The sequence below is a fragment of the Trachemys scripta genome, chromosome 1, assembly GCF_013100865.1.
Source record: "Trachemys scripta elegans isolate TJP31775 chromosome 1, CAS_Tse_1.0, whole genome shotgun sequence".
Taxonomy (NCBI): domain Eukaryota; kingdom Metazoa; phylum Chordata; order Testudines; family Emydidae; genus Trachemys; species Trachemys scripta.
In genome coordinates this window covers 344,344,787-344,369,136 of record NC_048298.1, presented here as the reverse complement: position 1 = coordinate 344,369,136, position 24,350 = coordinate 344,344,787, and the positions used below count along the sequence as shown (strand labels likewise).

Here is a 24,350-nt window from a genome sequence, read left to right as displayed (position 1 = left end):
CAATTCTTCTCCCTCCTGCTTGTAACGAACTTTTATATACTTGAAAACTGTTATCATGTCCCCTCTCAGCCTTATCTTTTCCAGACTACACAAAGCCAAATTTGTTAATCTTCCCTCATAGGTCAGGTTTTCTAGAAATTTAATAATTTTTGTTGCTCCTCCCTGGACTTTGTCCAATTTGTCCACATCTTTCCTGAAATGTGGCACCCAGAACTGGACACAGTACTCCAGCTGTGGCCTAACCAGCGCTGAGTAGAAGAACACTATCACCTCCTCTGACTTGCATGCTCTGCCTCTCTTAAGGCAACACAAAACTGGATTTGCTTTTTTGCAATAGCAAAAAAATCCACACCCTGGAGAGATGTCAGTGTATCAACCTTAACCCAGTGTAGACAGCATGAGGTCAGTGGAATAACTCTTCCATCGACCGAGCTACCACCTTTCAAGGAGGTGGATTACCTATGTTGATCGGAGAACCCCTGCTGTCGGTGTAAGTAGTGTTTACACAGAAGTGCTATGGCAGCACTGTTGTAGCATTTGAAATGTAGACAAGCCCTCAAGCAGATCTTACAGTAAAGGATCCAGTCTGGATCTGCAGATATGAGGAGTTGGAGAATCCACCACTTCCCTTTGCAGTTTGTCCCAACGATTGATCAGCATCACTGCTAAATATTTGGCCCTTATTTCCAACTGGAATTTGTCCGGTTTCAACTTCCAGCCATTGGGTCTTGCTTTGTCTTTCTCCGCTAGATTACAGAGGCTATTACCCACGGTTTTCCCCCCATGAAAGTCTCTGCTTGATCATCTTTTTTATAAGATAAATAGATGAAGCTCTTTAAGTCTCTCTCTGTCAGACATTTTCTCCAATCTCCAATCATTTTTGTGGCTCTTTTTTGCACCCTTTCAAATTTTTGTACATCCTTTTTGAAATGTGGACCCCAGAACTTGATGCAGTTGGTTTCACCAATGCCATGTGCAGAGGTAAAATCCTTCCCCTGCTCCAACTCACCACTCCCCTGTTTATGCATCCAAGGATCACATCAGCGCTTTTGGCCACAGCATCGCAATGGGAGCTCACAATTAGTTGAGTGTCCACAATGACCTCTGTTATAAACATACAGCATAAAATTCCTTCTTAATCCTTTACAGGTAAATATTGTTAGTTTTTATATAATCAGTAGTATATCTAGAGGTGCATGTGTCTTATTAATTTTGTTTTCTCCTAAAGCTCCAGGAAGAAATCACAGCCAGTGGAGAGCAGGCTGTCCAGCACCATATGTGATTTGTGGTGTGTGTCATAAACATACAGGTAAGCGTAGCATAAAATCCCTCCTTACCTGTAATGGGTTAAGAAGCTCAGATAACCTGGTTGACACCTGACCAAAAGGACCAATAAGGGGAGAAAATACTTTCAAATCTGTGGGGGAAGGTTTCTGTTTGTGTCTTTGTTTTTGTTCTCTCGCAGTCAGCAAGGAACCAGGGCAGGGAAAATACATCTCCCTAAGCCATATCTGAACTAAGCATCTACTATTGCAGAAATAGTATGTAATAGCAAAGAAATGCATTAGATTATCTTTTGTTGTAGCTTGTAAATTTTCCCTGTGCTAAGAGGGAGGTTTATCCCTGTTTTTGTAACTTTAACATTTTGCCTAGAGGGGAAATCCTCTGTGTTTGGAATCTTTTTGTTACCCTATAAAGTTATTTTCCATCTTAATTTTACAGAGGTGATTCTTTTATCTTTTTCTAAATAAACTTCTTTTAAAAACCTAATTGTTTTCCAGTGTCCTAAAGACCCAGGGGTTTGATCTGTGCTCACTTTTTAACCAGTTGCTGAGGATATTGTTCTCAAGCCTCCCCAGGAAACGGGGTGTAGGGGTTTGTGGGGATATTTGGGGAAGGTAGGGCTCCAAGTGGCCCTCCCTGAATGTTTGTTTAAATCACTTGGTGGTGGCAGCAATACTAAGGGCAAGAAAAAAATTTGTGCCTTGGGGAAGTTTTTAACCTAAGCTGGTAAAAATAAGCTTAGGGAGTCCTTCATGCAGGTCCCCACATCTTCACCCTAAAGTTTAGAGCGGGGAGGAAACCCTAACAACCCCTAAATCCTTTTGCTTTAGTCTGTGGGTTGGGTTTGCATTCCCTGTTCCAAAGGGATCACTTTGCATTTGACTATATTAAAACCATTTTGTTTGCATGGGCCCAGCTCACCAAATGCTCCAGATCAATCAGTATGCCTGCCCTCACCTCCTCATTCTAACCACTCTGCAGTCTTTTGGTCATTTGCAAATTTTATCTGCAGTGATTTTCTATTTCCTTCCACATCATTGATGAAAATATTGAATAGCATCGGGCCTAGAACTGATCCTTGCAGAACCCTACTAGAAACACTCCCATTCGCTGACAATGGCCCATTGACAACTGTTTTCTGACATCTATCAGTTAGCCAGTTTTTAGTCCTGTATGCCTGACTCATATTGAATAGTGTTCATTTATTATCTGACTGTTTTCCCCAACTAAATCAAATGCCACAGAGAAATCAAAGTCTATTACATCTGTGTGGTTCCCTTGATCAACCAAACGTGTTCTCTCATTACAGGATGAAATCATGTTTATTTGACAAGACCTGTTTTTCATAAATCATATTGTTGACTGGCATTAATTATATTCCTAGACTTTTTTTTTGAACGAATCCCATACAGCTTTTCCATTGTTTCCTAACCTTGTCATATCATTTTTTAATCTTTCCCTTTATTTTTTGGAATATTTTCTGTTTAACACACAATTGTCCTTTATTTGTCTTTGTTTTTTGTCTCTCTTGCTGCCTGATTGCATACTTCCACTTCTGAATGAGGTGTGTGGTTGATCAGTCAATTTGTAGCTCTGGTGTTTGTAACTCTCAGGTTCTACTATAGATGCTGTTTAACATCCTCCTTGACTGCTAATGGACTGTAAAGTATTCCATCACCTATATGATATGAGTACCTCATACTCCTTCTTTCTAAATGCAGAAAAAAAATATTTCATGAATGCATCTACCTTTTCTACAACATTAACAAGTTTCCTTTCTCCCTTAGGAATTGGCATAAACCTTTCTTAGAATTTCTTTTGTTCTTAATATACTTAAATTACCTCCTTCTTGTGATCCTTAGCCCTCCCAAGCATGGATTTACCCTGATATCTTTTACGTCCCTTATCAATTTTCATAACTTCCGATTTGTATTGCTTGATATCTACATTCCCTTTCTCCATTTGTTATATATTGCTATTCCCTCCCTAATTGCTGCCTTCACTTTGCCACTGAACCTGGCTTTGAGCCAAAATTGTCCACATTCTTAACTGCGAAATAGTGGGTTTTTAGCTATCTAATAATCTCTTCTTAAAGAACTCCCAATTTTCATTCCTATTTTTATGTCTAAATTTTTCCTCCCAATCAGTTTTGCTGATAATTTGCTTCAGCTTTGGGGAATTAGCCCTCTTGAAGCACTAAGTGTCTATAGATATTACTGGTTAGCAACTGTTCTCTCTTTGTCCATTTGAATGTAATCAGTTGCATTTTTTTATTTTGTTCTCCTCCATCATATGCCCCTTCTTTTTCTCTTCTCTAAACTAAACAGTCCAGATATATAGAAATTATTGATGCATGAAGCACCATAAAATATCAAATTGGCATTAGTAGGATCAGTTGTTCATAATTCATTTCTCTGAATAATGAAAATGTCATTTTTCAGTTTCTGAAGAGCAACCCATCTGCTTCACCCATGTGAACTGCCTCCAGTAGTGCATGTAGTGTCTCATATTAACATTGTCTCTTGATCCAGGCATTTGTTCTGTGACCATCATCCTAGACCCTGGGCACATATACGAAGTAAGGGGAACGTACGGTACATGCAGGAGACACCTTTCTGCCTCAGAGTTTGATACCTCCCCTACTCCATGTCAGATTCCAACAAAACTGATTTCACCAACCCCTCCACCTTCATCCTGCTGGGCATTCCTGGCCTGGAGGCGGCCCATGTCTGGATCTCCATCCCCTTCTTCACCATGTACGCCATAGCCGTCTTGGGGAACTTCACCATCCTCTTCATTGTGAAGATGGAGACGAGCCTCCATGTGCCCATGTACTATTTCCTCTGCATGCTGGCCATCATTGACCTGGGCCTGTCAACGTCTACCCTGCCCAAAATGCTGAGCATTTTCTGGTTCAATTCCAGGGAGATCAATTTCAGTGCCTGCCTCACCCAGATGTACTTCATTCACTGTGTCTCAGTGATGGACTCTGGGATCTTAGTGGCCATGGCTTTGGATCGCTACATGGCTATCTGTGATCCCCTGAGATATTCCACCATCCTGACAAACCCTGTGGTGGCCAAGATCGGCCTGGCTTTGGTGCTGCGTGGGGCCTTGCTTATACTGCCCTATCCCTTCCTGGCCAGACAGTGGCCATATTGCAGAACCAACATCATCCCCCACACGTACTGTGAGCACATGGCCGTGGTTCAACTTGCTTGTACCGACATCCGCATCAGTAGTTACTATGGCCTCTTTGTGATATTCTTGTTGACTGGTCTTGATGTGTTTTCTATTGCTGTATCCTATACCCAGATTCTCAGGGCCATCTTCAGCCTCCCCACAAAAGACGCCCGGCTCAAGACTTTTGGGACCTGCGGCTCCCACCTCTGTGTCATCTTAGCCTCTTACATCCCAGGTCTCTTCTCCTTCCTCACACACCGGTTTGGTCACAAAGTGCCCCTGCACTTCCACATTCTCATGGCCAACATGTACCTCCTGGTGCCCCCCATGCTAAACCCCATCATCTACGGGGTGAGGACCAAACAGATCCGGGACAGGCTGCTCAGGTTCTTTGCTCATAAAGGGACCTAAATTTTTCTCCTCGTGCTCTGGGTCTCAGACCGGGCTCTGTGCAGAGCTGGCTGGTGACATAGTTCTGGGCCCTCTTCCCTGAATCACTGACTGGACTATCAAAGTGACAGTAAAACCTTTCCTGGCCTTGCTGTGTGTGTCAGCATGACAAACAGGGGACTTGGTCTGTGTACAACCCAGAGGGTTGCCACCTTTCTAATTGCTGGTAACTGAACCCCTGGGGCCCTGAACTGTGCCCCACCTCTTGCCCCCAAAGACCCATTCCCCCATCCCACCTATTTCCTTGAGGCCCAGCCCCCTTCTCCACTTCTTGTCCCACAGCCCTGCCCCTGTTGCTTGCTCCTCTGCTCCCCTCCCTATCACTTGATGGATCATCTCCATGTTCCCCCCCCCAACCTTGGCTCCCTGTGCTCCGGGGATGGGATGGGAGCTGCTGTAGCCTGACAAGCAGCCTGCCTGCTGGTAGGAGGCAGCCTGGTTGAGCAGGGGCTGCCATGAGTTAATGACCAGATGCCTCCCCATGACCTGAAGTAACTGGACACAGCCAGTCCCCTTTTAGACCAAACTTTCTGGTTGAAAACCGGGTACCTGGCAACTCTAAATGGCAGCTGGACACAGAAGCCAAAAACCGGACTCTCTGGGTAAAACCCAGATGTGTAGAAAGCCTATTAACTCCCGTTTGATTGTATGAACAATCTGTATCCTTATGTCTTTGGGCTTTTCCTGTACTCTTTACTCACTCTTTACATCTAAGGTGCAGCAGGCTGGGGTGGAGGCATCTGTCTATAAATACATTGGCCATTAAAGACTGTCAGAATCTATCGAGATCTTGCCAGGAGAGAAGAAAGGAATAACTGCATTCTAGATAAAACTGGTTTTCTCCAGCTTTTCAGCAGAGGGTTGGCCATGGAAGGAATGGAACCTCCCCAGAAGAGAGAATAGAGAGAGGAGGTGTTAGCCCAGATCTTCAAAAACACACAGAGAAGCTGGGGCACAAGGATGGCAGAGGGGACTCTTTGGTTGCAGGGCTATGGCTGCAGCAAAGAATCAGACTCCAGCAGCAGGAGTAGCCATAAGCTGCAGGAGGTGGCCTCTGGACACCCTGGAGGGCTCTGACCAAATCCCAAAGATGCTCCAGGGCAATGAAGACACAGAGACAGGTGTGCAGGTGTTGTATTGTGTTTACCGGGATCTCGGGATCTCTTGTGCTGTCTAAAGTAGAGGAATTATTTTAGCAACCCCTTTTGCAAGGCCTTGGTCTGTTTGCTTTAATGATCCTGTGCCCTGAAAGACCAAAACTGGAAACTGAGTGTGTTCAAGGGGAAGCTGTGGTAAGGGTGCGCTGAAGCAATAGGAGAGTCTGGAGGAGCAAGGCTGAAACTAGTCTCAGGGCCTTGGTGCCTAGCATGCAGGTCCTCAGTTGGAGAGGGAGGCATTAGAATGGAAGCAGCACCCTGAGAGTGGGCTTAAAAACCCAGAGCCAGAGGCAGGGACTGAATGCTGCTCCAACTCAAAAGCACATGGATCCAGTGTGTAGGACCCAAACACAGCCACCTGGTGGGTGTCCAGCCATGGGAGCTTGAGCGGGTCTGTGATAGCAAACTTGGAGCTGCTACATGGATGCTAGAGGATGGAGAGTGGAGCTGGGAGGTGTCCACAAGATGTTCTCCATCCAAATGTGGCTCCTTTCCCATCAGTGATTCCCTGAAAGCTCTAGTTCCTAGACTAATTCAGCCGGGCTGCCCTGCAGGAAATGTTTCCTGAACCAGGCAGTGGTGGTTTGGGGTCAGGGAGAGGATTTGTCTCCCTTAGAAAATGCTCCCCAGAGTGGAAGAGACAGGGAGTCCCTGTTCTAGTAGATTTCGTCCCATCTCTCTCTTTCTTTCTCTATCTCCATGAATATTTTGGTTCCTTTTCTCTCCTTTCCTTTCTAACCCGCCCCCCACACACACCTCCCTCTCTCTACCACTTCTAATGTGCATCTCACCATAGAGTCCAGTTACAAACACTCAAGGGGCTGTTATGCCATCGACTTGAGTGGCAATTGCAGGTGTAGCACTGGGAACTGCTGCATCTGAGAGCTGATCTGACAGGCAATGAAGCAGGGCGCATTAGTCTAGTTATTAATCCTGGTTAAACAAAGTCACTGGCCATCAGCATCAAGCAGTCTGCAGCTGCAAACTGCACCTAGCTGGTGGCAGTTTCATAGACAGGGTTGGAGGCTACTTGAAAGATGTGGAGCCGCAGAACCCGAGCACGGTGAGGGGTAAGCCGGGGGGTTCGCCTGCCCGGGCTGCAACCCACCTGGCGCTCCCCTGGGGGCTCCTGCAGTGGATGCATGTGGGGGGCAGTCCCTGTGCACCTCCCGGCTCCCCCTGCCATGCTCAGGCTCTGCGGATCCCGGGAGTGTGAGCCACCACTGCCGCTGCCCCTCCCGGAGTAGGCTCAGGGTCCTGTGCTCACATGCCTGGGAGCCGCAGAGCCCGAGCATGGTGAGGGCGGAGCCAGGGGGTGCACGGGGGCCGCCGACCACGTGCAACTGCTGCAGCCTGCAGGAGCCCCTGGGGCCGCTCCGGGCCGCAGCCTGGGCAGGAGGGGCAGGGGGCGCGGCTGCTCCCCTCTAGCGGTGTTGCCGCCTTTGCAGGGCTGCTGCCCCCCTGTGCCACACCAGCTCCTCCGTGTCTGGGGCTCGCCACCCCCGCAAGCCGATGCTCTGGTTCTCCGGTGCCTCCGGAAGGCGGCTCCTCCCTGCCGAACCAGGGCACTGCTTTTTTAGGGTTACCATATTTCAACAATCAAAAAAGAGGACGGGGAGAGCCCCACCCACATCCACACCTTCCCATTTCCCGCCCCCCTCAGAATGCCCAACCCCCCCCCTGCTAGTTGTCCCCTGGCTGCCCCCTCCTGGGACCCCAGGCCCTACCTGTCCCCCAGGACCCCACCTCCTACCTAAGCCTCCCTGTTCCTTGTCCCCTGACTGCCCCCTCCTGAGACTTTCCCCCTATCTGCCCCCCTAAGACCCTACCCCCTACCTGTCCCCTGGCTGCCCCAACCCTTATCCACACCCCCGCCCCCAAACAGACCCCCGGGAATCCCACGCCCCATCCAACCACTTCCCATCCCCTGAGACACCCCCCTGAACTCCCAACCCATCCAACCCTCCCCCCGCCCCCTGACAGCCCCCCCAGAATCCCCTTACCACCATGCCGCTCCAGCCTCCCCGCTCCCCTGCAGCATGCTGGCGACACGAAGCTGAGGCAAGGGGAGGTGGGAGTGGGGGAGGGACTCTGCCTGCCGGAGGCCAATGGGAAAGGCTAAATTTGGCCAGGCACCCAATCAGCCACGCCGCACTCTGTGTGAGGGGAAGGGAGGGGAGGGAGGAAAAATCTCGGACGTCCCCAAGCACTTGGCGCTCTAGGCGACCGCCTAGTTTGCCTAGTGGTTGCACCGGCCCTGCCCACATTCCTTCTGCAGCTGCAACGCTTATCAATCCTTAACAAGGAGAAAGGAAGGGAGAGGGGTTGCACTTTATCTATCCAGCTCAGAAGCAGGGCCTGCTCATGACGCTACTCCCTAATACCATGTCTGCACACCAGCAGTTTCCCAGGTTTCTGCTTAATCCTTACATATCCCAACACTCCCCCACTCTCTTCAAAGAAGAGCCAAGGTGCCCCTCCTTCCCACACACTGAATGGCAAGGCACTGGGGCTGGAGGCCCTGACTCCAATTAGCCTGATACCTTGGTCCACTGGTCATGCTATGGGGAAAGAAAGAAGGTTGGCCACAAAATGGGTAAGCATCACCTCAGGAGGGCAGAGGGTGGAGCAACGGTCAGTGAAACAACTGTCCAGGCTGTTACCTGTGAGCCCTTTACGACTGATCAGGGGATAGATCCCACATTAGAGAGCACAGTGGTATGTGTCCTAGAGGGGGCCACAGAGGAGGAAACTGGAGGAGGAATAGGAGGGATACGTGAATGTCTCTTCACTGGTCACATGTGGGTGGGCGGATTCCAAGGACAGAAAGTCATGTTCAGCATCTGTGCACTCAGGCACCCAACCTGTTGTTCAGACTTTGAGAGGGAACTGACCTCTAGGAGGGGAGTATTCACACAACTGATCTCTCAGGGATAGAGATAGGTGTGACGGAGGGTACCCCATTCTAAATCCCAATTTTTCAGGATTTTGCTCCTGACACACTTGTGAAAACTAACATCCCTCTTTAACACAAGATGTAGATCCTACTGAAGAGATTGTGGTCTGTTGAAATGCTAATTTCCCAACTGACAGAGGGGAGTAGGAAATTACCTGGGCTGCTAAGACACAGAAAGCAGCTATGGAGAGGACACACCCCTGAACCAAGAGAGCATAGATCACAACCCTCTAGGAAAGGGGTGGGGAAAGTCTCAGTGCTGGGAGTGGAGCTCACAAGGAAATCCTGTGGGGGGTGGTGTGTGATGTTCCCCTGGTGTTATCTTGACTGGTGATCTGCTAGGTCACTGCAATCCTCCTACCCTATTCCGCTGTGAGAACCCCCACTCCTGGGCTGTTCACACACAGCCTCTAGCATGTCAGCTGCTCCCAGCTACATGAGTGAGCACTTTTGGCCAGCCACTGCTTGGACTGTGTAACCGAATGACACTAGCCAATATCTCTGGTCCCAGACACAACCTCCGTCTTGCAGTGTCCAGTTATGGCCGCTGGATGTTGAAAGCTTCTATGAGTTCATCAATTTAACAAAGAAATTGATATGTACCAGGCTTGTTATCCCAAGGGGAGCCTCTGACACACTTCAAACCAAATGCACTGCTTCAGGTAGAATAAACAAACAGATTGATTAACTGGGACAGATAGATTTTAAGTGATTACCAGTCAAAGCACACGTCAGATTTGGTCAAATGAAATAAAAGCAAAACACATTCTAAGCTGATCTTAACACTTTTAGTGGAAGAGAGCGAGCAAGGCAACCGTCTCTCCCTTTTATCACATTCTTTCTTTCCTGTTGGCTTTGCCCCCCCCTTCAGAGTCAGGTGAGCATTACGTCATCACAGTCAAAAACTGACCAAAGGAAGGGGGTTGACTCATTCGAGAGTCCAACAGATCCTTTGTTGCTGCCTAGGCCATTGGATACCACACAATCATATTATAAGGATGGACATGGGTGTGCAGGGTGTTCCTCTGAGGTACAGAACATCACAGGGTGGGGGTGGATTTTTTGCGTGGCCATAACTCTGGGATTAGGAAGCAGCTCCACAGAGAGTTAGCCAACACGGAAAGTCTCCTTACATCCTTACCTCACCAGACTCTGGAATACCAAGACCCAAAAATGACCTTAGACTTGGATCCCTATGAAGTGGACCCTGAGGGGAAAGGCAAACCAGTAACCAAACACATGTTAAAGTTCAGGGAAATGTTGAAAGACACAATGGGTATTGAAGAAACCAAACTCTCTAAGCAGAAGGTGTGATATCATAAAAATACTTGGAAATGCCTACCTGTGATAAAAGATTTTGCAGTGGTGTTAAATCTCATAATGCAAAGTTTGTTACTAATGGTAAAGGTTATAACAAAAAATTTGGTACTGATGGTAAATCATATGAAAAAGTGTAATGTGCATGATTTTTGACAAAAGCTTTTGGACATCCTAGGACAGTGGTTCTCAAACTTTTGCACTGGTGACCCCTTTCACACAGCAAGCCTCTAAGTACGACCCCCTCTTATAAATTAAAAACACTTTTTTGTATACTTAATACCAGTATAAATGCTGGAGGCAAAGCAGGATTTGTGGTGGTGGCTGAGAGCTTGTGACTCCCCATGTAATAACCTCGCGACCCCCTGAGGGGTCCCGACCCCCAGTTTGAGAACTCCTGTGCTAGGAGTAGTAAACAAGAAACCCTGTGGGGATAGTGCTTGTCACAGCAGGGAAATGATAATAAACCTGGTCTGCTGTGTGGAAGGGGAAACTGAGGCACACCACCCATGGCATTGATGAATATCTGTACTGAGTTATTACCAGCTGGAAAAACACAATGGTTAACAATGTTGCAGAGATACAAAGAGAGGTTTTCTAGCAACCCAGAGAAGGCACACTTGCTGACTTTTGAGATCACAGGTCTGACCTACAAAGTGTTAAAAGATACACAGAACTTTGGAAAAAGAATGTGTGGGTAACACTACAATGTTTGCAACACTTGGGAGTTGTATGGTCAAAAGCTAAAGAGGGCCTTGGGCACACTGCCTCTGCATCACTCTGTGACTAATACTCCTGCAGTAAACTAAGGAGTGAGGTGTGACTCTCTGTGCCCCAAAGCAATACCCAGGCACCCCCATATTTACCATGGTGATATGATTATGATGTGTTTTATATAAGGTATGTTATATAAGCTCTCAATGGATAAGTTATGATTTGCTGAATATGATTACCCTATTTGTATGCATGTATTATTTTTGTACCTAAAGTTATCAATATGGACTGTATACCAGTCCATATACCAGTCAAATGTGTTTGCTCCTGGGTGACACCCACAAAGTAGTTTATATCCAGTCTAGCCAGCACATTGTGGATAAACCATTCACGGTAATGGCCCATGTGACACATTGCCAGAAATGGTTAATCGTCCTGCAGCATAAATGACTCAAATTCAACCATTAAAGACATAGGTGTAGATAATGTGTGTGGTTTTGTGTATTTATATATATATGGGTAGTGGGCAACAATGTAATCAGCAGTCCTTGTCTATGCTGTATTCTCTTAATTCAGAGATCAAAAGAACATTCTAGCATTTGAATGAATTGTAAACATAGGGTATCTCTGGATTCATGTCTCTTTGAAATATATAGCAACTCACCTGTTAATGGTGGAAAAACAGGCAATTGCCTGATGGTAATCTGTGTGAATAAATGAGTGCCTGTTGTTCCCCGAGGGACTCCAACCTGTCAAAGAAGGCTTGACATTGTATAAAAGATCCATGGGTCCCAATCCTGTTTATCTCAGATCTGTTTAACTTTCATCAGGGGAAGTTTGAGTCACAAGATGAGATCCCAGTTAAGGTGGTACACCCTGAATGTGATATTGGACATTGAACTACAAAAGCTCACCATCTCTGCTATGTATCTGAATGTCAATAATTGAACTCAAGTCTATATGTACGTTGATCTTTTAACCATACTCTTGTTTGTTTAGTTTAGTTAATAAGAGTTGGCTGTAGCATGTATTTGGGTAAGATCTGAAACATTCATTAACCTGGGCGGTAATGGGTCTGGTTCTTTGGGACTGATAGAACCTTTTCTTTTATATGATGAAATAAGGTTTTCATTAATCCTCATCATATCTGACTTGGGTATCGAGGTGGAGGCCTGAGGCTGGATTACTTTAAGGGACCTGTGTTGTTGGCTTCTGGGTAACCAGTGAGGTATAACAGAAGCTGTTTTGGGCTGGCTTGGTAAATCTAAGTATTGGAATATCCACCAGCTTGTTGGGGATTGCCTGCCCTATTCTTTGCAGTTCACCCGAATTGAGTGACCTCAGGTGGCTCCCCTGGGGCCCCAGTCACAGCCCATTAAAAAACACAATAGGCCTTAGAAGAATATTATCCCTAACTGATGGACTTTCCTGTGAACATACTAGCCAGAATATGGGTAATGGCCTCTGCTATGACTCATCAAAGCATGCAAGGGCATGTGACCAGCCCATGTGACACTGGACTCCATCTTGTGCCTGTTCTTTCCCACTAACTGTGCTGGGGGCTTTGTTTGGGACAATGACATTCCCTCCACCTGGCAGAAGCTATAACAGGAGTAAGAGACATCATCACTTGGTCTCCCTCCCCCCCACAGCTGAACACCTGGAAACACCTAATGAAAACGGACTGAACTGGGGCTGTGGACCCAGGCTGAAGGGATTTCTAGCTTGTGTATGGAAGACGGTGGACTGTTTGTACCATCAGGGTGAGACATGGCTTGATTCAAGTCCTGTTTAGTATATACAACTGAGATTGCATTTTTGTTTATTTCTTAAGTTATCAAGTTTGATCTGTATGCTATTACTTATAACCACTTAAAATCTATCTTTCTCTAGTTAATGGATCTGTTTTATATATTTTTTACCTAATACAGTGTGTTGTTTGAAATGTAAAGGGGAAATCTGCTCAGGAAGAGGGGCTGGTGGGTTGTCCTCTCCACATTGAAGGCGGGGTGGATTGGGTAATAAACTTACACTGCTCAGCCTTTTGACCAGGGCAAGACAGTACAGCTCTGCGGTTCTAGGCTGGGGACCTGGGGGGAACTGGCAGGAGCCTTTCTATTGCTGGTTCATGAGTGGTTATTGAAAGCATTCATGTAACTGCAGCTGGGTGTGTCCCTGTCTGTGTATGGCTACGTAAGTGGAAGACCTGGAGAGAATTGAATCTTGTCACAGCCTCACAGTGTGAAAGGGGGCGCAGATTGGTATGCCAGAGGGCTTAGTAATATCCCAGTTCCAGGCTGCACTCTGAGGAAGTCTGTCACACCCACCCAACGAAGAGGCCCTGCTAGAGCATGAGTCAATTTCCCTCTTCTCTTGCGCTCAGTTACTGACAAAGAGACCATGGTTACAGCAGGGAAGACAGGACTGATGGATTCTATCTGTCATTCTCTGTGTGACCGTGGCAAAGTCATGTCTCCTTGTATCTCCATTTACCTATCTGTATAATGGGGATATGATTTTGCTTTTCTAGGTGTTTTGGACATTCTTCAATGAAAGTTGCTGCATGGTATTGTCAGGAAGGAGTTAAAATTTAGCCAACAGAAAAGACAGAAACTGCTAAGAAGCAAGGACATAATTTCTGTCAATACATGATAATTTAGCTAAGACAGAAACTGCAAATCAAGCAGGAATAGACTTATATGGTCAAATGCCCACCCAGTAAACCCTCCCTTCACAGCCCACCAGATATCTGTAAGCGCTCATCCCTACCCCCCCTCACCCCGCCTCCTTCCCCCGCAAGGTAGCCATAGATGCTTGATGTAATAGGATGACCTCTATATGTACGTACTGTTCTTATTTTTATCTTTGTTCGGGGTTTTCTTTTGACTTATAATAATGTCTGTCTCTGTATGTACAGATAAATGCAAATGAATTGATAAGAGAATGTATATAACTGGCCACTATGGCACCATACTTTTGAAGCTGCTTATCAGTCTTCCCAGTACCGTGAATAAATCCCCTTCAGTATTGTCTGTGCTTGCCTGATTCTTGGGGAAAAGAATCTTTTTGTCTAACAGTTTGATGATAGTTACTAATGAGAATGATGGATTACTTATCCCTTTGCGAGAGCCCCGTGCTCATGCAAAAAGTGTTTGTATCTCTCCTGAGTCATCTTTCTCCAGATCTGTCTGTCTACTACCTACCCATCCATTCTGGGCATTTACAGGGTATCAGACCCTGTGGAGATCTCAGCATTATTCCCAGTTTTCTTACTAATCAATTATCATTTTTAAATATACAAAAATACACAGAACAGCCAATTCCTTTCTGCCTCAGGAGAGTGCCCAAGACTTCTCACCTCCCTTTGGGAAGGTCCCTTAATTACTGTTTACTCCTAAAGCTGGATAAAGAGCACAGAAGCATAGACATGGAAAGAGACATTGGCTAGAGTGTCTCCTGTCTCTAGCCTGTTTCCATCCATACGCTGCTTCTGCTCTAGAGGCTGGACAAACCCACAGGGATTGCACAGAGCTAGATTATAAATGGTGCACAGCCCTCTGTCAGCTCTCAGTGTGGGATGTTGTTGCAGATGTTGGGATGAGAGAGGAGTGGGACACGGCTATCTGAGGGGGACTCCCAGGGAAGACACTTCTATCTCAGAATTCACAGGTACCCATCTTTTCCTGAGGAACTCACCTGATCAACAGACCCAGTGCAATGTGGGTATGATGGGACATAGAGTAAGTCTGTTGTCCTTTCTGCTTTGTAGAGCCATTAAACATGCCGAAGCCCTTGCCACAGGGCATGAGTTTGCTCCAGTATCACTGGCCAAAATGTCACTCTTTTCTGTGCACCCCCACCCACCCCGGCTGATGGCCTCCACCCCCGAGGTGGCTGTATTTCAGTGGCACAGGGGTTCCTTCAGGATGAAAAATGTTTGTAGCTGGACAATAGAAGGACAAATTCTATGCCCATGGCCCATAATTTTCTCAGGCCCCACTGTGGCAAAAACTCCCCTTCGAGTAAGAACTGAGTAAAGACCTCAGGAGCCAGTGGTATGTTAATGTGCAGACACTGTTACCTCCTCCTCTTGCATTTCAAGGCTCTGACTGTTAAAGGGGGGGGGGCAGGGGAGGCTGTTACCTGACTTTTATCTGCGGGAAAGCATGGAAGTGCTACGGCTCCTCACTGGAACAATTCTAAGAATTTTTCAAAATGGGCAAGACATCTTTTCTCCCAGCTTAATTTGAGAAGTCGGCTGAACTGTTATGCCTGAAACTTTCACAAAATTATTCAGCTGGAAGGAAACACCCAGCATAGGAAATTTCAGTCCGAAGTTTAAAGTTTAAAGTTTGGCAAACTTATAAGCAACTGAAAATGAGGTCTCCTAATTGAAGGTGTCAGACAGACTTAACTAACCGTGATGCCACCAGCACCACTTACAATGGCCAATCCATTTGTGAATCCCATTCAGCTAAGTTCTTTTCTTCAATAATGTCTGTGGCAAGGAGTTCCATAGGCCAAATATGGATTATGTAAACAATGTTCTTTTCTTAATGTTATATGTTCAGATTGTCAATATAATTGAATGGTCCCTTGTTTGTGTGTTGTGGGACAGACTAAACATAAATGCCTCATTTTAGTTCTTTATATATAGATTCATAGGGTTAAAGGTCAGATGGAACCATTAGATCATCCAGTCTGACCTCCTGTGTAACACAGGCCATTAAATTTCATATGGTTATCCCTGTATTGAGCCCAATGACTTGTGCTTGACTTGCTGGTCTACACTAGGATTTTACATCATAAAATCATAGACCCTCATGGTGAGAAGGCACTACGAGGGTCATCTACTCTAACTCCCTTATACGATGCAGGATTTGTTGCATCAAAAATATCCCATACAGATGACTATCCAGCTTCTGTTGGAAAACTTCCAGTGAAGGAGCTTCCACGTCCTCCTGAGGCATCTGTTCCATTGTCCTCCTGTTCTTACAGTTAGGAAGCTTTTTCATGAGATTTCATCTAAATCTGCTCTGCTGTAGTTTGAACCAACTGACTTTTGTCCTGCCCGCTGTGGCAAGACAGAACAACTTTCCTCCATGTTTTTATGGCAGCCTTTCAAGTATTTGAAGACTGCTGTCCTGTCTCTCCATTAATCTCCTCTTTCCAAACCAACCTGACTGGGTTCCTATACCTGGCTCATACGGCTTGCTTTCCATCCTTTTGAACATCTTTGTCATTTTCTCCCACCTTGAATCGTTTCCATGCTTTTTTTTGCCCGCTCTCCAATTTTTCAACAGCCTTTTTGAAATATGGACCCCAGAACTGGTGCAGACTGTTTCACCAATTCCCTGTGCAGCGGCAAAAACCTTCCCCTGCTCCAGCTCACCATTCCCCTGTTTATGCATCCAAGGATCGAATCAGCCGTTTTGGACACAGCATCACACTGGAGCTCACGATGAGTTGGGTGTCCACAGTGACCCCTAAATCCTTTCAGGTCCCTGCGTTCCCTAATACAGTGCCCTAGTTTGTGGGCTGAGCTGCATTGCCTGTTCTGAGAGAATCACTATTCATGTGACTGTATTCAAATCCTTTGTTTGTAGGGGCCCAGCTCACCAAATGCTCCAGATCAATTGTTGTGCCTGCCCTGGCTCCCAGTGTAACCACTGTGCCAATCTTTGGGTCATCTGCAAATTTTATCTGCAGTGATTTCCTTTTTGCTCCCAAGTCATGTAGGAAAATATTGAATAGCATCGGGCCTAGAACTGATCACTGGAGAACAACACTAGAAACAGCCCGTTCACTGATAATGTCCCATTGACAACTGCTTTCTGAGATCTGTCAGTTAGCCAGTTTTTAGTCCATTTAATGTGTGCAGTACTGCCCTGTATTTGCCTTTGGGGCGGGAGGGGATCTACTGCTGGCAGATTGTGTCCTTCTAGTTCCGAATGAGATGTGTGGATGATCGGTCAGTTTGTAACTCTGGTGTTCCTAATTCTAGGGTTCTATTGTAGATGCTCTTTAACATCCTCCTTCACTGCTAATAGGCTGGAAAGTATTTCATCACCTCATGTGATACGTGTACCTCATATTGCTTCTTTCCAAATGCAGAACCAAAATATTTCTTGAGCACATCTACCTTTTCTGCAACATTAACAAGTTTCCTTTCTCCTTCTAGGAATTAGCCTAAACCTTTTCTACAATTTATTTTGTTGTTAATATACTTAATATCCTCCTTTTTGTTATCCGTAGCCCTGCCAAGCATGGAATTTTCTCTGATGTTTTTAACATCTCTTATCAATTTTCATAACTTCCAATTTGTATTTCTTTATATCTATATTCCCTTTCCCCATTTGTGATATATTGCCCCCCCCCCAGTTGCTGCCTTCACTTTGCCAATGAACTGGGTTTTCAGCTAAAGTTGTCCACTTTCTTGGCTGTGGAATCATGGCTTTTTAGTTTTTAAGAATTCTGCCTCTGGCGGGACAGTACTGAGAGTATTAAGTCAGGACAAATTGCTTAGAACAGGGCAGTCACAGCCCAAAGTTGGATGTCCTTTATTATTAAGGCACCAAACAAGGCAGACAGAGAAGACTTTGGTCTCACCCCACTGGTTAACCATAAGTCATACAAGCAATTCCCTTAGACACTCCAGTTTCCCAGTATCACAACCAGTGCCACTCGGTATACCCCCGTAAAAGGAAAAAGGTTCTCCCAATCCCAGAGAACCAAGCTCCAGACCCAGATCAATATACAACTTAGATCTTACCCACAATCACGCTGTTGCCAATTCTTTAGAATCTAAAATCTAAAAGTTTATTCATAAAAAGAAAAAAAATATAGATGAGAGCTAAAATTGATTAAATGGAATTAATTCCATACAGTAATGGCAAAGATCTTGTTTCAGGCTTGTAGGTTTCTGCTGCCCCAAGTGGCAAAAAAAAAAAAAAAAGAAGATGAGCGGTGGCAGTTCGGCGGCAGCTAAATCACACCACTTCTTCAGCGGCAGTTTGGTGGTGGGTCCTCCCTCTCTTCTTCTTCAGCGGCAATTCAGCAGCAGCTCAAAGAGAAAGAGAGGGAAGGAGGGACCTGCCGCCAAATTGCTGCCAAAGACCCGGACGTGCCGCCTCAATACAGGATGGAGTGCCGCCCCTTTGAATTGCCCCAAGCACCTGCTTCCTATGCTGTGGCCTGGAGCCAGCCCTGGCTTGGATGTTTCAGTCAGTCCTTTGTTCAGAGCTTCTGTTTGTAGCAAAGTTTCTTCAGAAGTAAGAAGCAGGATTGAAGACAAAATGGAGATGGTGCTGCTGCCTTTTATAGTCCTTTTGCCATGTGGCTTATGCTTTCTTTGTTCCAACCACAAGCCACCCAGCACATGGTATGGAAAAACCTTAGAGTTCTGTCCATAGGCATGTGACCTCCTTTGTATAGGATTTGCTGCAAATATATAACAGTGGTTGCAACAATGATCTATAAGGTCACAGTTCATGTCAATAACGTCACATAGCTATCTAATGAATTCTTCTTAAATAACTCCCAATTTTCATTCCCATTTTTCTGACTAAATTTTTCCTCCCAATCAGTTTTGGTGATAATTTGCCTCAGCTTTGGAGAATTAGCCCTTTAAAGCACTAAGTATCTACAGATATTGTTAGTTGGGAAATCTTCCCTCTATTTCCACATTTATGTTATTTTCCTCTATCATATCCCCCTTCTTTGTCTCTTCTCTAAACTAAACAGTCCCAGACTTTTCAGTGTGTTGGCATATGGCAGCCTCCCCCCTTCTCAGAGCCTGTCTTAGAAACTCCCTTGGTGTCAGACGTCACTGGTGTGGTGCTTTGCTCTCTCCAATGTTGATAACAGTCGGCTGTGTATGTGTGTTCCCTCTGTATGCTGCCCCCCAGTGACCACAGACTCCGTAAGGTAGGAGGGCACCCGTCCAGGTTTATTGCTAAACAAAACACAGTCTCTAGCTCCCCGAATCAGATGTCTACAGTTCTGCTAGTATATATGTGCTCCCTGACAATGGAATGTCTCAGTCAGTGGCGGGATTTACCACTGTCCCCTGGGCCAGACAAAGACAATTCCTCAGGGGTGCATTCTTATACACAGGTACAAACAAGTAATACATCACTCCTGACGCATTCATGTACAACCCCTCTGCGTGTTAGCATGCCGCCTCTCACCTGATACATGTTGGTTTGAACAAAACAACTCTAGCCATCATATTACCTTTTTGTCCCGTCTTTAGGATGGGTCAGCCTGTTCCTTATTATCTCTGTGGAATGTGTTCATACCGGGATGTTCTGGTACCATCCTAGAATATGTTTATATCTCTAGTATCCAGTACCTTTTAGGTATGTATATTTTGCAACATCAGCCCTTTCCTTGCCAGCTTCTGGGAGCAGGCTCACAGCTTAATTTTACTTTATGTTAGCAAAGTCTTGACCATTACTTTAGTTCAGGCCTTAGGCCTCATACCAGGCCTCTGATATAAGGGTTTATGTTTCAGGGCCTCATATTACTACATCCCTTTCTATTTGCTTTATCCTTTATAGAAAATGGGTGACTAAAAATGAGCACATATCCAGAGCAGGTTATTCTCCATCCCATTCCTTCAGCATTCAAACATTGTCTTTGTTTTGGACACTACAGTAACTCCTCGCTTAACGTTGTAGTTATGTTCCTAAAATATGCGACTATAAGCGAATCCAATTTCCCCATAAGAATTAATGTAAATAGGGGGAGTTAGGTTCCAGTTAATTTTTTTTCACCATATATATTTATATATATACACACACACACACGCGCGCGCGCACACACAGAGTATAAGTTTAAACAAACAATTTAATACCGTACACAGTGATGATGATTGTGAAACTTGCTTGAGGTGGTGGAGTCAGAGGGTGGGATATTTCCCAGGGAATGCCTTGCTGCTAAATGGTGAACTAGCACTCGGCTGGGCCCTCAAGGGTTAACACATTGTTGTTAATGTAGCCTCACACACTACAAGGCAGCACGAATAGAGGGAGGGGAGACAACATGGCAGATAGATACAGAGACACACACCGTGTGTGAGAGAGATGGGCTCCTTTAAGTATGCTGACCCCACTCTAAGTACATTGCCTTTTTAGATTGGGAAGTTGAGACAGCAGCTGCGGCCAGCAAGCTCCCTCTGTCCTGAGCCCTGTCGTGTCCCCTGCTCTGTGGAGATGGGGTTAGCAGGTGGCAGGAGCAGGGAGAAGGATACACTGTGATATTAGTCCTCCTCTTCTCCGCCCCCCCCAGCAAGCAAGAGGCTCCCAGGAGGAGCTCCAAGGCAGAGGGCAGAAGCAGCACACGGCAGTGGGGCTAGGGACAACTGAATTGCCGGCAATTGCTAGCCTGCTGGGTGGCTGCCACACAGAGAACTTAGGGGAGCAGGGAGCTGATAGGGGGCTGCCGGTCCACCCTGGTTCCAAGCCCCCACCAGTTAGCTGCAGAGGGCTGCACTTTCCACAGGCAGTGGACAAAGCAGGCGGCTGCCAAACGACATTAGAAGGGAGCATTGCACAACTTTAAACGAGCATGTTCCCTAATTGATCAGCAACGTAACAACAAAACAATGTTAACTGGGACGACTTTAAGTGAGGAGTTACTGTGAATGAACCAGTGTTTCCGTGCAGCTGCTATGTTCTAATTGGAATGTTTTCCCCTGGCACATGTCTTGACAAAGGTTTGGTTGTTTTCCACTCTCAGATTTTGAGCAACCGGGTGAATTGTGAACAGTCCCAAATGTGTAGGAATTACTGATGCATGGAGCACCATGGGATTAGGAATTGGCATTACTAGGGCCAGTTGTTCATAATTCATTTATCTGAATAATGGAAGTGTCATTTATCAGTGTGTGAAGAGCAACCCATCTGCTTCCCCCATGAGAACAGCCTCCAGTTGTGCATGTAGTGTCTCATATTAACATTGTCTCTCCATCCAGGCATTTGTACTGCGACCATCACCCGAGACCCTGGGCACATACAATAAGTCAGGGGAACGTACGGTACATGCAGGAAATACCGTTCTGCCTCAGCGTTGGACACCTTCTCCCCTACTCCATGTCAGATTCCAACACAACCGACTTCACCAACCCCTCCACCTTCATCCTGCTGGGCATTCCTGGCCTGGAGGCAGCCCACCTCTGGATCTCCATCCCCTTCTTCACCATGTACGCCATAGCCATCTTGGGGAACTTCACCATCCTTTTCATTGTGAAGATGGAGCCGAGTCTCCATGGTCCCATGTACTATTTCCTCTGCATGCTGGCTGTCAGCGACCTCGTCCTGTGCACAACCATCCTCCCCAAAACATTGAGCATCTTCTGGTTCAATTCCAAGGAGATCAATTTCAGTGCCTGCCTCACTCAGATGTACTTCATTCACTGCTTCTTACTGATGGACTCTGGCATCTTGGTGGCCATGGCTTTGGATCGCTATGTAGCCATCTGCAATCCCCTGAGACATTCCACTACCTTGACAAACTCTGTAGTGGCCAAGGTCGGTCTGGCTGTGGTGCTGCGCAGCGGCATGCTTGTTCTGCCCTATCTCCTCCTAGCGAAGCGGTGGCCATATTGCAGAACTAACATCATTCCTCACACGCACTGTGAGCACATGGCTGTGGTGAAGCTGGCCTGTGCCGACACCCGTGTCAGTAGTTACTATGGCCTCTTTGTGATATTCTGTGTGATCATTCTGGATGTATTTTTTATTGCCGTGTCCTATACCCAGATCCTCAGGGCCATCTTCGGCCTCCCCACTAAGGACGCCCGACTCAAGACTTTTGGGACCTGTGGCTCCCACCTCTGTGCCATCTTAGCCTTTTACATCCCAGGTCTCTTCTCCTCCCTCATGTACCGGTTTGACCACAATGTGCCCCTGCATTTCCACGTTCTCATGGCCAATATGTACCTCCTGGTGCCCCCCATGCTAAACCCTATTATCTACGGGGTGAAGACAAAGCAGATCCGGGACAGGCTTCTCCAGCTCTTTACTCATAAAGGGATCTAAAAATTTTTCCTGGTGCTCTGGCTCTCAGACCAAGTTCTGTGCAGAGCTGGCTGGTGAGATGGTGCTGGGCCCCCATCCCTGAATTCCTTAATGGCCAGTCAGAGAGACATTAAACCCTTTCCTGACCTCACCGTGCTCTGTCAGTATGACAAACTGGGAATCGGTCTCTGTAGAACTCAATAACACATAGGAGTTCTGTGATGTTGCACTTTATATGATTTTATGAAAATATGCTAATGTGACTGGAATATGCTTCATGCAACAGGTCTCTTGTAAGGTATCATTGCAAAGCTTATAATCTACCGAGTGTGATCATCCTATTTGTATAAATGTACCACTCTTGTATCTGAAACTAGAAATATGAAATATAACTCTGAGTGCCTGTTGTAATTATGGAAAGTGTGGGTCATCAATGGTGGTTTGGAATCTTGATGACTTCCATTAACCAGGACAATTGACTGCAGATGGCTCTGTTTTACCTGTAAGTCTTCCTGTATACCTGTGTGCGGGCAAGTGGGCAATGAAATCTGATACTGACATGTCATCATGTCACCTGAACTGGAATCCATCTTTAACCTGGTGCTTTTCCATTAAGAAGAGGGGATGGGAACCCAGAGAGGGACAAAGGATTCCCACCTTATGCAAAAGATATATAAAGGTGTGGAACAGAAGAAAGAGGGACAGCCATCATGAGGAATCCCATAGCTACCACCTGAGCTGAACAAGGGCTGTACCAGGGGAAAGGATTGTGCCCAGACTAGGAAGGTGTCCAGTCTGTGAAAGAAACATATTGAAACATCTCTGAGGGTGAGATCTTATCTGTATTCAATTTCTTTTTGTATTAGACATAGACTTGCATGTTTTATTTTGCTTTGCTTGGTAATTCACTTTGTTCTGTCTGTTACTACTTCTGTCTGCTACTACCACTTAAATCCTGCTTTCTGTATTTAATAAAATCACTTTTTACTTATTAATTAACCCAGAGTATGTATTAATAGCAGGGATGGGGAGAGGGCAAACAGCTGTCCTGTATAAGCTTTATACAGGGTAAAACGGATTTATTTGGGTTTAGATCTCAATGGTAGTTGGGCATCTGAGTGTTAAAGATAAGAAAACTTCTGTAAGTTGCTTTCAGTTAAGTCTGCAGCTTTGGGGCAAGTAATTCAGACCCTGAGTCTGTGTTGGAGCAGACGGGCATGTCTGGCTCAGCAAGACAGGGTGCTAGCGTCTCAAGCTGGCAGGGAAAGCAGGGGCAGAAGTATTCTTGGCACATCAGTTGGCAGCTCCCAAGAGGATTTCTGTGATCTAACCCATCACAGGTTCCAACTTCCTAATTACAGGTAACTGGACCTGTGAGGCCCTGCCTCCTGCATCTCCTCTTCCCCCAAAACCCCAAACCCAGATCCACAACTGACCTCAAGGCACCACCCACTTCTGCACATATTCCCCGAAGGCCCTGCCTGTCACTCCTCTCCTACCCTCCCCCAGCCACATGCTGGATAATCTCCATATCCTCCCCTCCCAGCTGGGATGCGAGCTGCTGCAGCCTGACAAGGACCCTGTATTGAGTACAGTGAGGATGCAGTGCTGGGGTCAACAGGCCAATCAGGAGCAGAGAGGGAAGCTGGGAAGCCGTATAAAAGCAGCTGAAACTTGGGAGTAGGGTTGTGTGGCAGATGGGAGAGATAGTGCACCATACAGTTTGTGGACCCTAAAGCTCAGCTACAAAGCTCCTGAGGGAAGACACCATTGTGTGGCTTATTTCTTTAGCTTTCGGCTCCCCATTTTTCCTCCCGGCTCGGGGCCTGTAGCAGGCAGGGGGCCTGTAGCAGGCAGGGTCCCTGCAATGGGGATGGGCCAAGAGGCCTTTGCTGTGAGCCAGGCCTCGGGGGCAGGGTAAGTGATCAGCTTTGAAGCTAGGTGGACATCAGCTGAGAGAGGTGTAAGGACTGACCCCTGCATTAGCTGGGAAGGGAGGATGCTGGGCAGAGGCGTTGGTAGCTCACAGGGAGGAAGATAAATTACACAACTTCCATTAGCCGGCTGTTTACACATCTACACGGCACCTTATCTGGAACAGCAGCGGCATCTGTTGCCCAGGGGCTGAAGGTGAACAGTGAAACTGAGTCTCATGTATGCTCTGGATGATGCTTTTGATCACCTCATCTTTAGCGAGGGTGCTAGGCAGCGTTATCCCCATGCCATGGGGACGGACTGAGCCATGCCGTGATGAAGTGATTTACCGAA

The 24,350-nt window shown here is 46.3% G+C and overlaps 2 protein-coding genes across 2 annotated transcripts; both read left to right on the top strand.

The window, feature by feature from the left end:
* The first annotated feature begins 3,924 nt into the window (after positions 1 to 3,924).
* On the top strand, positions 3,925 to 4,878 carry LOC117873275 (olfactory receptor 52E8-like). Its single transcript, XM_034762461.1, has one exon. It carries the CDS (start codon positions 3,931 to 3,933, stop codon positions 4,876 to 4,878), a length of 948 nt encoding a protein of 315 aa, XP_034618352.1. The 5' UTR covers positions 3,925 to 3,930.
* A 16,277-nt stretch (positions 4,879 to 21,155) lies between these two features.
* On the top strand, positions 21,156 to 22,103 carry LOC117873268 (olfactory receptor 52M1-like). The gene has a single exon (XM_034762449.1). It carries the CDS (start codon positions 21,156 to 21,158, stop codon positions 22,101 to 22,103), a length of 948 nt encoding a protein of 315 aa, XP_034618340.1.
* Positions 22,104 to 24,350: the final 2,247 nt, after the last annotated feature.

Coding starts and splice junctions, on each gene's coding strand:
- LOC117873268 (XM_034762449.1), top strand. CDS start 21,156: ATGTCAGATTCCAACACAACCGACTTCACCAACCCCTCCACCTTCATC.
- LOC117873275 (XM_034762461.1), top strand. CDS start 3,931: ATGTCAGATTCCAACAAAACTGATTTCACCAACCCCTCCACCTTCATC.